Below are 12,500 nucleotides of genomic sequence, written 5' to 3'. Positions count from 1 at the left end.
TCTCTCCGCGGCTCTCACAGGAGTTGTGAAGTTCGGTGTAGTGTTCCCATTCTAAAAGGGAGAGAGAGAGCTACTCTAAAGCCCCTGGTGGCCCTGTCATGATGGGGCTCCTTTGTGTGTTGCCTGTGTGTACTCTGTCTGGCTTTGTCTGTCCGCTGTAGGGCCCGGCTCCACACACACACACACACACACACACACACACACACACACACACACACACACACACACACACACACACACACACACACACACTCACACACACTCACACACACACACACACACACACACACACACACACACACACACACACATACACACCACGTGGTCGAGCCGCTTCATCTTCATCTGTCTCCTCGATGACCCTTCATAACTGTGTCAGCTCCTGGCTCTGCCGGGTCCTGGCTCTGCAAAAGAATGATGGGTATCTCGCCCCCAATGGGTTGAGTATGCGCTTTCTTGTTCTCTCTTTTCCCCTCTCTTTCTCTCTCTCTTTCTGTCTCAATCTCGCTCTCTCTCTCTCTCTCCCTTCACTTTCTCTCTCGCTCTCGCATTCTTGTTTTCTCAGTGCATGGTCTTCCCTCCATCCCTCTCACACTCTCTCATTTGCGGTCTAACTCTCTGTTTCTGTCTTATTTAGCCCATTTTTCTCTCCCTCTTTATCTCTTTCCTTCTCTCTGCCCTTTCTCTAGTTTGTAGAGATGAACGGGGGTCGTTTCCACGCAAGTCTTTTCTGTTTACAAAAGGCATACACAGCACAACAAGCAAATACCGAGCTTTGAAGACGGCCAATTAGCACTCCGTGTCTCCATGTCGACACGGAAGAAAAGTCGGTTGCTCGGAGGAGTCCAAAGCACGAAGTCAATGAGCTATTTTCCCTTCCACTGATGGAGGCCGAATATCCACAAGTACAAAGGGAAGGGCCGTCTGGAATTGCTTAATTTCCTCAGACAACTCTGTTTTTAATGAGAGCCCCGGGTGTAATTGGTCGCATATTTCACTGGTTTAATTACCTGGGGCCTGTGCCAACCGAGATGCCTTTTCTCATTGAAGGGTGCAAATTAGTACTTTTGATACTTTGTAACCTTTTCTATTTGTCCTCTTGTAACCTATTATGGCGATGTGCCTCTACAACATCATGCGACCTTTACAAGCATCGCTCTCTAGACTCCACTCGGTTAACTCCGTGGACAGCATCCTGGTAGAGTGTGTGAGAGGTACCGGACTTGATCAATTTTCCACGTTAGGAGGACTTCCACCACCATTTCAAGTCCAATCAATAGTGGTGGAGGAGGAGAGAGGGATGAAGAAACGACAAGAAGAAGAGAAGAGATGTGGACTCTCAACTCAGTTCATTTTCTCCCCCCGTGTCAATGCTGCTCTGGTCAGATTGATCGTGCGCTGATGATCTCTCCAGGATATCGTCATGTGTTGAGGAGGGGGTGGGCTTATCTAGTGATTGGGGTGTAACAACCCCAATGCCACCTGGACAAGATGATGCAGCTGAGCTCCTCTGGCAGATCTTCTTCACCGTAATGTCCACCTCCAAAGGAGGGAGGTTGCATTGATTTGGGCTACGCATTCTATAAGGTGCTCCACAATCAGGCTTTCTCGTTTTGTCGCATCTCTTCCCCCTGCGTTGTAATCTTTTAGTCGCATTTTAAAGCCATTTGTCTGGCGCTAAAGGGGATCATGGTTGTTTGTACTACACAAACACATCCTCAAGGGACACAATTATTATTTACTTGGCTTGTTCTTTAGCCGGAGGGAAATTTGTTGTTTGCGAGAGCAAAAAGCCTGAGGCTCTTTCAAGTCCTTTTAATGTTTGCAGCGTAGCATGTTACAAGCCTGAGACCAAATGGTGGAAAAAAATCTTTCGCATTGACATGACCGCCGTTGCCGCTCTCATTAGACCAAGCATCACGGCAATTGATTTCACTTCCTGGAATCTTCTCCTCCCCGAAAGGCATGAATGAGGACTATAATGGTTTCTCTTTACGGTAGCCAATCAAAGAATCCATGACTTGATGGATGCTTACCACCATACCATTGACAAGACCCATCGGAGATCATCTTGAAGGGTGACCCTGCCGCAGGCTGGACTGGAGGACCTACACAAAAGGGCAGAAGGTGCTGTTTGTCAAATAGATTTTTGCAGCTCATCTCATTTTATGGAAGTTTTGCTAGTAAGCAGCTTACTATTTGGTGGTTCTTGCGTAAGCCCTTTTCTCGCCCTCTCCAGTCTCAAGTGGCTGTTTTTCCTCCCATTTTATCCCTTTTTTCTTCTTAGTCCACACAGTCTTAATGATGTGGCACAACAGAGATGTATTTGTCTTTTTTAAACCCCGCACACATAAGCAAAAAATAATGCAGTGCTAAATATGGTGACAGGAAATGTATGGAATGAACCGCGACCGAGCCAAGCTCATGACAGGCTCGCAGTGTGCTTTGGAAGTTGGCTCGAGAGTGTGTGTGTGCGTGTGCGTGTGCGTGTGCGTGCGTGCGTGCGTGCGTGCGTGCGTGCGTGCACGCGAAGTGTGTATGTTAATTCTGTCTCCAGGCCAGTTGAGCGAAAGAGTGGAGAGCTGAGGGGGTGTGGGGGTACATTCACACGGGTACCAAAAGTGCTTGCTTGCACTTGGCTGCGGTTTCCGCTTTATGGCGCTAAGATAAACTCTGTCTTCATCGCGTGAAGCTATTTGTGCTTCAGCTCATTTGTCCTGGAATGGATGGGTGGTGCAGAGGGTAATACAAACGAGCCACTTCCTGAGTCCCTTCGTTTGGGTGACCACATTATTAAGGTCTCTTGTTTTTGTAATTGACTCAGTTGACCTTCTCGGATGAGAGGAATCCTGGACCGGGACACTGTATGTGTGTGTGCGTGTGCATGTGCGTGGCGGACGACTTGATCGATATTCTTGTTGTCGTTGCACACCGACTCCCCTGATTGGGTATCGCGGTTGCCGTGGTTGGCAAAGCTAAATCATCCATTGAGCGTGATTGTCTTATCGGCATGGGGTGGTGTTCTCAGCCAAGTAAACGAATGGAGCTGTAAGCAAGGCAGCGCATTACTTCACCGGATAAGGACCTGCTAAAACTTTTTTTTTCTTATTTAGAAAGTGATTTACTTTTTTTGTCTTTTCTTCCCGTAGCCTTTTGTTCTTCATTTGTATCAAGGTTTAATTGTTTAAAATGGCCTTTTAAATTTTTAATCAGCCCCAGAAACCCTTGAAAGACCTTATCAACATCACACCAGTGTCAAAACTGTCACAACGCTGTCTTGGAGAATTGTCATTCATCCAGGTCGAATTATGCAAGTGTCATAGCCCTGTGGACTTGTGCTTTTGATGGGATCACAGGAGCAATTTGTGAAATGTGAACACAGTGAATGGAAATATCAAATGTGGGGTTTTTTTTTAGATTTCATATCTCCGCTGAGAAGCCATTTTGGCACCCCTGAGGGCTTGAAGCAGCGGGTGGGCCCTTTTTTGTCTTTTTTTGGGGGGGGAGGCTGAACTTCATCAAGCACTCCTCCTCATCACTTGTCTACCCCCCGCTGCTGCGACGGCTGGACTGCCTTTCTATGCCTTTCCATCTATTAGACATGTGGAAGCCAGCCAAATGCTGTACACTTACAGTACAGGCAGGGCTTTGGTGAATGAATTGGAAAACTAATGGCCATGACTTTTAATGTCAATCATCTTTTCTTTTTCTTTTTCTTTTACCTCAGATTGCCTATGCGGCGGTGGACTGTACTAAGGGCCAAAACCACGAGCTGTGCAAGCAAGAAGGTGTGGAGGGCTACCCGACGTTCAACTATTACAACTACGGAAAGTTCCACGAGAAATACAACGGAGATAGAGGGGTGAGTATCAGGCAGTATAATCCCCAAAAATGACACATTTTGTTATGGAAAGACACACTGGTTGCGTGATATGTTATGTCTTTTTGTTATCTTGGAAAGCACAGCAGTCATTTAAACATGACTATTTCTTTTCATACACCTTTCTCCGTCCTTCAGAAATTCAATGAAGCTGTCAACAGCAGACAGGAGGTGTTTTATGACCATAACAATATGTGCTCCTGAAATCAAAACAATCTTTGTTATCTTTTGTTTGGCATCCCACAAGTCTTTCCTCCTCACACTTCTGTTATTGCTCAGATGCTATCTGCTAGACTTGTCTAAAAGACACACGGCAGGAAGGTGAACAATAATTCAGGTTGCAAAAACAGAAAGTCGCTGCGAGGCCTGGTGCCAAACGCATAATTGGGCCAGAGCAAAGTATTTTGGCGAGCCGCTTTCCCAGGTGGCCGGATCAATGGAGGTTATTGCTAAGGTGTTAAAAGACAATTGCACTTAGCAAGCCCACTAAGTACCCGGGGGGTGAAACTCGTATGAACTGATGAAGACAAAGCTTTAATGCGGCGTTCCTCTTTCTGATAACGAACCACTCATGGTGGAAACACTGAAAATACATTTTACCAAGGCCACTTAACGTTTTAAATGGAGTGTTATCTCCTAAGACATGGCATTTCCTCAATGTGTATATTTCACTTGAGCTTATTAGACCTGGATAGTTGCCAAAAATGGACGTAACAAACTGTCAACCTATTCCACTAACACTTGTTGCTGGGAATCTGTGACCAACCACAATTGGGCCCGGCTGAATCGCAAAGGTTTTTTTTTATTTTTGTCTTTTTTCCACTTTTGTCTTTTTTCTCTTTTTTTGCATTGTCTTTAGAATAGCTTGCTTTGCCTTTTCTGTGGGCAAGAGGAATTTTCAGAGTCGAATTCTCTGTTTTTTACTGTACTTCAAGAAATGAACACATTCAAAAGATTCAAAACATTCACCAGATACCAAATCACCAGACTACCATGTGTGAGGTATCATTGACAGATTCATTACATGTCATTGATTACAATCTGCACTGTCAGAACCTCTGATTAAGTCAATATGGCCCCCAGGTCCACTTACAGCCTGTTTTTTTTAGCTAGTCACAAATGTGTAGTCTGGGGAAACCATGCTGGGCATCAGCACACTTCCTTGGCCTGGCTCATGCTGAGGGTCGGGGCCAAGGAAGACACAAAATCCATTTATTGCAGTCATTCGCTTAGAAGATGTGCCTGCCGATCCAGAAAGACTCCAGCTAACAGATGCACATTTTCATTAGCATGTGGAGCGTGCCAGAAAAGCATGGATGAAACGGCAGGTGTTTTTTTTTCCGGTCCATGAATCTTTTTTTAGTGAGGCTGATATGGTTGCCATTAGCTTCATACAAGTAGCTATAGCTCTTAACATACAGTAGAGTACTGCACAGTACAGTAGAGGACTAATGGGTAGGCTGAAGAACTGAGTGGGTTTGGCTGTGAAAAGCGTGGAGAACACAATGTAGAGACCCATGATCTCAGAAAATGTGACTGAAGCTGTTTACACATGTGCGTCCACAGCAGAAAAAAAAGACTGTGTACTATCTGGTGGTGACGGTTGATAACACTGTCCTCAGCTGGCCTAATGTGTTTGTCTCTCTCTCTAGGAGGCGGGCTTCATCGGCTTCATGCGTAGCCTAAGGGGGCGGGACCAAGAGAAGGTTGGCAAGCGGAAGGAGGAGCTTTAAGAGTGATTGGGGCCTTGGACCAATCAGAGGGTGGGATACAGGGAGAGAGGGTGGGCGGGGAGGATGAGCCTGCCATTGCACTGTGACCTAGGCAGGGACCCCTCCTGGCACTGACACCACAGACTTGAAAAAAAAAATCTCAGCTTAAAAAAAGGCTATTTTTGTATACAATGGTGCCCTTAACCTTTGTAATATCAAGTGTCGATCCGATCATCACACCACTTCGGACTTCTGTGCTGTTCCATATTTTGTTGTGATTATTTTCTATTTTGTTTATTGTCTTTTTTTTTCTTTTTGGTGTTCCGAGCATTTCAATGTGATCATGGAAGAGAACAAAGTATTCCTGAATACTGTGACTGCAAATATCAAAAAACCTACATCCTTTATCTATGCAATAGCCATCTGTTAGGCCCGAAGGTTTTTACGCTGAGGGCGGCCAATCGTTATCAGGGGCGGCAGCCATGTTGCTTCTTCATGTTGAGCCCATGATGAACTCAGTCATCTGGGCTTCTCATTGCATCTCCATGCCCAACCACCTCCTATCACTGAAGAACAATAGAACTTATCCAAGTCCGCAGTCAAATATTTTTATACTGAAATATACTAGGTGTTGATTAAAAAAGAAAAACGGACAAAAAGTATATAAGACTTAAATATCCTGTAGCTGAAATCTGTGGCCTTAATGAATGTTTAAGCTAAACAGAAAAATGTGCGGTGACCATGGAACGAAATCAGACTTAAATCATTTCACATCCATTTTATTAGACACGTTTCTCATTGTATTTTATGAGCCATGGAAAAACAAACTGATATCATGTAACTGAAATGCCAAAAAAAGAGGGTGGTTAAATTGTGATGCCAAATTCATGTAGTTAATTTCCTGTTCAGGGTGAAAAGGGGTCCTTTGTAATGTGACGTGGTCCCTATCCAGATGAGATGACAGTACTCTTTATGTTATCAAGCCCTTATCAAAACTGCTTTTGATCAACGTCTTATCTCTATTTGTAATGCCACAGCAGCCGTGTCAATGTATATGTATGTCCACATATCCAAAGGCAGGGCGTATCTTTGTTAGTGCTTTTCGCTTCCAACCGTGATTGGGTGCTCCTATCCATCCTATGTTGAATGCGAGAGCTTGTAAACCCATGTTCCCCTGATGTCTTTCAACTGCAATGGGCCTCCTTTTTAGAGATCCACTGGAGCTCAGTTTTTTTGGGACCACCGTAAGGCAGACAGACAATCAAGGAAAATCTTCTCGTCTCTGTTTTTCTTTTCCTGGACTGTCATCAAGTGTGACGCCATCCTGGGAGAACCAGTTGCCCCCATTCCTCAAACCTCACCCCCTCACCTGAAATGTGCTGTTCTGCTGTGTCTCCTCTCTTCTCGTCTTTGTTGCCTTTTGTGAAAGGTGTTGGGCTCCTTTAGGTGTCTGTGCATCCCAGCAAGTCAGCGTGGGTGTTTGGGGGAAGATGTTTTAGCTTTGAAGCTGCGGTGAAATGTCTGCTGGCCAAATCAAGGTCCAGACTCCAAAAAAAAAAAATAAGTGAACAAAAAAAGAAGCAGTGCAGCGTGCTGGAAAGTGTTCCTGGTGTTGTAAGAAGACGCTAATACATACATATTTAAAGACCATATCTGTGGCTGAACTTTTGTTTTGTATTATTCAGGAGTTTGGTTTCATTATAAATACGATTCTCAGGGATCACCAAACACAATTAAAGAAGGGAGCAGGCCTGCACGAGGTGTGATTTGCATTTCAGCAGAGGGTTGCAGAGCTGTAGTCACCGAAATTAAATAGCTGTTTACATTTGTCTTTGGGAGAGAACAAGAAAAAAAAGTCTAGATAGAGGGCTGTGGTTTACATTCTCGAGTCTGGGGCGTGCAAAAAGTATTAAATAAAACACTAAGAGCCAAGGAAAGCAGAAAACCAGATGTCTATATCGTTGTTTAAGGGTCTGTGATCACAAAGAAAGGAAAAGCAAAAGCCGTCTCTGAATACAGGGCAATGTTCTATCCTCATACAGTGTCGGTGGATGAGGTGCGATGGTGCGCTTATTCAAGATGGTTTACGTGTGGCTTATGTCCTACATGTTTTATTATCACAGACAGCTATGCTTCAAGAGCAAATAGAAATTCCGTTCCACGTATGATGGCCATGCTGTTGTAGGCCTACTCTCTAAGGCTGTACAAGATATCAGAAATGGGCTCATTTGGATTCTGAAGCTATAATCCAGTGCCACATATTCTGAAAGACCTGGGTGTATCTGTCCAAATAGGACCGGTATACTGTAGCTTCTGAGTCCAGGTTGCCCATCACTTCTAGATGTACCAGTTTTGTTGGTGTGTTAGAAGGTCCACCAGGGACTTCTGCTCCTCAAGGGCAGCCTGTGCAGAGGTTTGCCAATGCAGGACCATGTGTGCAAGTCAAACTACTTTTATCCCTTCCTTCTCTGGTTCTCCTGTCCTCTTGCCTCAATTTTGGGGGGAAAATGTTCAAGTTTCCCTGCTGTTAACCCCCCCCCCATTGCTATTGAAATAATGACCCTTTGTGTTATTGAAGTTATTGAACTTCAATGATGTCAGGCTTCATGTCACAAAGTTGTATGCCACAGGGAAGGAGGGGAGGAAGTACTTTGACATGCACCCCATAGCTTCATCTGAGGACTCGAAGCCCCATATGTCTTCTCTATCTATATCCATCCCAAAGGCCTCCTTCCACATCAAGGAAGATGGCACACCAATGCCAAGACGTCCATCCTCTCACCACTGTTGATTATTTCTGTTTCCAGCCATGTGTGCAAAAACCTGCCCCTGCCCTAGAAATGAACATATTGAGTCAAATAAATATAGATACATTTCCAAAACCAATCTGGCAATTGTTTGTTTATTTTCATATACACACCTACACAAGTTCAAAGAAAACATCCAAAGAGATGTATGAATATAAATTGAAATGTGGTCAACTGAGAGACCATTTGTGAAATCGGCCTACACTGCTCCAAAGAAATGAACAAAGTCTGTGTCTGACTATTTGAGCAGAAACATGCACATCAGTGACCTACAAAGCTCACATAGCAGGGCTCTGGAAGTGTTTTGTATTTTTCAGTACCAACTGGCGCAGGGCAGGAGGTAACGACCCTGTTGCTGGATTGTAACCCTACAGGCCGTCTACCACGTCCCCTGGTGGACTGGCATGTCTTCTGGCATCTCCTCTGTGCTCTGGACACAGCAAACCCTCTTGCCACAGCACACATTGTTTTTTTGTTGTTTTGTTGTTTTGTTGTTGGTCTTTTTTACTTTATTTCATGACAGGACAGTGAAGGTGGTGACAGGAAGCGAGTGGGGAGAGAGAGACGGGTGAAGGGCCGGCAAAGGAACTGAGGCCGGAAATCGAACCCGGATCCGCCGCGTGGTTGACGAGTGCCCTACTGCCGCCACAGCACACATTGATGTGTCATGTGTTTCTAATCTTGAATGAGTAAACCTACCACTAGCTGGGCAACCTCAGTGGGTGATAAACACAACACTGGTGTGTCTCATGGTAATACAGGGGTGTGAAACTGTCGAAAAAATCAAACGGATGAAAAAAGAGAATGGTCTGTGACACCACCTGACAAATACCTATTTTGGTTATTACCACTAATTTCTACTCATTGCTTGTTAAAGCAATACTGTACCATTTCTGGAAATAAACTTCTGTTCTTTCAGCCATTCTCTTAGTCAGATAATGCTACTTCTAGTTAAAAGCTTGCAGTTGTCACTGAATCTTATGGGTCCAGTTAGCTAGTTGGGCCAAAAGATTCAATGTTAATTTCAAGCATGCACTGTCAGACTTTGATAATGCTAGAAGTACCGGAGAATAGTTAATATTGATCCTTTAACTTGAGGGGACGTGTAAAATGAGCTTATTTCCAGAAATAACACTGTGATATACACTTTAATATCTGTAAATTTGCAAAACAGTAGATAAATGCATTCAAATTGAGTATTGCTTTCTAACTGGACAGGCTGATATCACAGAAGCGTGATTGATGAGGAGTTGCATTGCTTTGGGTAGATGTTCCCTTTATTTTTTTGGAGCAGTGTATATTCAAATTAAGTTTGGAAATTGAGCATGGGTATACTGAACAACATCAGCCTTGGGCTTTTATGGTTAACTGGATGCAAAGACTGTGTTCAAGTCCATATACAGTAATGCATTTCAGCTAAGATATGGTGTCAAAATGAAATATAACACTGAGAAGCAGCAGCCTCTTATCTAACAAGTCAGAGGAACATGTACTGTGCAAGCACCCTCACCCGCCCCCTCACTGGGACTGAACAATATTTCATGCAAATTTGTTTTAATGTGTCTGAACAGATGTCTGCCAGCCTGTTAGTGAGCAGCAGGGTTCCTGCTTTCCAGTGGAGGGAAGATAAGCCATATCAGCAAGTTAGCTTTAAAACAAAGATCAGAAGACTGATGGGTCATTGAAGTTCTCCCACGACATGTCATGTCCTTTTGTCATGGTGATCATATAGCCTAACTGTATATAGGGAAGCTGACAGGGGGGGGAAGGGACAAAGTTGTCCCGGGCCCACATAGAGGGGTATGGCATTGCATAGTTGTGGACAGCAATACTTTTAACATCTCAAATTATCCAATAACGGTTCAATTATCCAGTGAGGTGTCTTGATGGAGGCTTGATATTTTACTTATTTATTTAAAAACAGCTTTCCTCTACTGAATCTGTCACACTTCACCAGTACTAACGTGAACATTTCCCTGAAATCCCGATGGAACTCCACAAGGATCATTTGGGGAGCAACTTCCCCACTTTAGTCCAAAACCTAAGGGCTTGGCTAGCTCTCTCTCTCTCTCTCTCTCTCTCTCTCTCTCTCTCTCTCTCTCTCTCTCTCTCTCTCTCTCTCTCTCTCTCTCTCTCTCTCTCTCTCTCTCTCGGCGAGTAGTAGAGGGTTATGTGGTGTGGCGTGAATTATTCTCAACAACACACCACCGCACCACATGAGATGAATTTTTATTTACCTTATATATTTCTTTACTCGCCGGTGGAAATGTCTGTAGACCAGACAGCTGCGGGTGCATGTGTTGATTAATGCCTTGGAGAGTGTGCTTGGGTGCCCACTCCATCAAAATTACACCCAAAGGAAGATATTGCAGGTGCAGGACAATTTCTCCCGTGGCTGGTTGGCTGCCTACACGCTGCTTAGGCAGAGAGAGAGAGAAAAGGAGAAGGGTGAGAAGAGAGAGAGAGCGAGAGAGAAGACGAGGAGGGTGGCAAGGAGGGCGGCAAGGAGGGCACGCATACAAATCAGATGGGGAGGAGGAAAGTGCTCCAGAGTTGTTTTCAGTGAAGCATAACTACCATTAATGTAATGCATAATGTCCACCTTTGTCCTATACGTTTTTTTGTATTCTTCATGCGGAAATGTAGGCAATGTGTTACTTCCCTCACAACACTGTCTTTTTTGCGTAAAGGTTTCAACCAAATTGTGGATGAAGATACTTTTCAGTGGACAACTTCAAAGGACTGTTGATATTGTACCAAATTTTAACGCGCGCGCACACGCACACACACACACACACACACACACACACACACACACACACACACACACACACACACACACACACACACACACACACACACACACACACACACACACACACACACACACACACACACATTGCTGTGCGCCAACCTACTTTATCCAATACTGTTGTTCTCAGACTTTTTTATGTGCCAGAAATAGTACACTTCACCTTATAAGTGGTGTGCAAGATGTATTTCTAAAGACACAGATGTTGTCTAAAGACAAACACTTATTTCTGCTTTTTCACAAGAAGACAAAGCCATGTTGACACCCAGGCCCGTCACTAGGTTTGAGAGACAGAGGGGACTTAGCCCCAGAGGTGCTCACCTGCTAAGGCTTTGTGTATGAATTCATTATTTTAAGAGCAAAGAAATCCGGCACACTGTCCATTCCACCAACAAACTTTAATGCATTGTTTTGGTCATCCAACCTTCTTCATGTTGTATTTAAGTTTGTTGGTGGAATGGACAGTGTGCAGGATTTCTTTACACTTGAATGACAACCCCACTGGGATAATATCCTACGCACCTGCCCACCTACAGAGGTGTGCAAAAGCGTCTTCTTGAACAATTATTTTAAGAGCACCATACCGATTTTTAAACACTTACAGTGATTTTTTTTTTTAATTCACATTTTAATGAACATTCCTTATATGTAAGCTAAACAAAACATTTCAAAATGTTTCAACTGATGAATATTATGTACGGAAGTGAAAATGATTAGATAAAAATGCAGAGAGCATAATTTACACAAGGACTATGAACTTTAAGGAGTTACTAACTGCGCATCTCCAGGAGAAGCAGTGGTCAGGAAGCTATTCATTCAAACAGGTTCCTTACTTGGAAAACTATGCATCCCCGGCAGATATTAGGTCATTTTTACTCCATTAGTAGCTATTTTATTCAGTTCATGTTTTCAAACTGTTCAGACAAATATTAAAGCTCAACTATAATTTCAAGACGATGTCAAATGGATTTATTACACGGGTATTGTGAGTAAAAATTGGTACTTTGGGTCTGAAGATTTCATCCGTGTAAGTAATTATACTTTTCTCGAGGTGTTAGTCACAAAGCACAATCCTTTACCTGTTTCCTCCCCGTATAACATATTTCTGTGCACCCTGCTTTTATTGCTGTGCAGTAGGATATAAGTGGCATAAAATAAATAAGCAAACAGGAACTTGTATTCAGATTAACTTGCCTTCTTTGTGGTTCGTATTCAGTGCTTTACTGCATTTGTTTTTGGATTTTTAAAATATATATATATATATTTATTTTTTTTCAAAATCGTTAAAG

General features: G+C 43.6%; 1 protein-coding gene across 1 annotated transcript in view; it reads left to right on the top strand.

Annotated features, from left to right (window-relative positions):
* pdia5 (protein disulfide isomerase family A, member 5) overlaps nucleotides 1-5,638 on the top strand; it is an 85,047-nt gene extending 79,409 nt beyond the window's left edge. Inside the window, exons 16-17 of the mRNA XM_063214196.1 lie at nucleotides 3,728-3,862; nucleotides 5,533-5,638. Coding sequence (XP_063070266.1) covers nucleotides 3,728-3,862; nucleotides 5,533-5,613 — 216 coding nt within the window. The 3' untranslated portion in view covers nucleotides 5,614-5,638. The remainder of the gene's footprint in view (nucleotides 1-3,727; nucleotides 3,863-5,532) is intronic.
* Nucleotides 5,639-12,500: the final 6,862 nt, after the last annotated feature.

This window comes from Engraulis encrasicolus, chromosome 13, assembly GCF_034702125.1.
Source record: "Engraulis encrasicolus isolate BLACKSEA-1 chromosome 13, IST_EnEncr_1.0, whole genome shotgun sequence".
NCBI classification, from domain to species: domain Eukaryota; kingdom Metazoa; phylum Chordata; class Actinopteri; order Clupeiformes; family Engraulidae; genus Engraulis; species Engraulis encrasicolus.
Note: the sequence above shows the minus strand (reverse complement) of the source record. Positions and strands in the feature narration are given on the sequence as shown.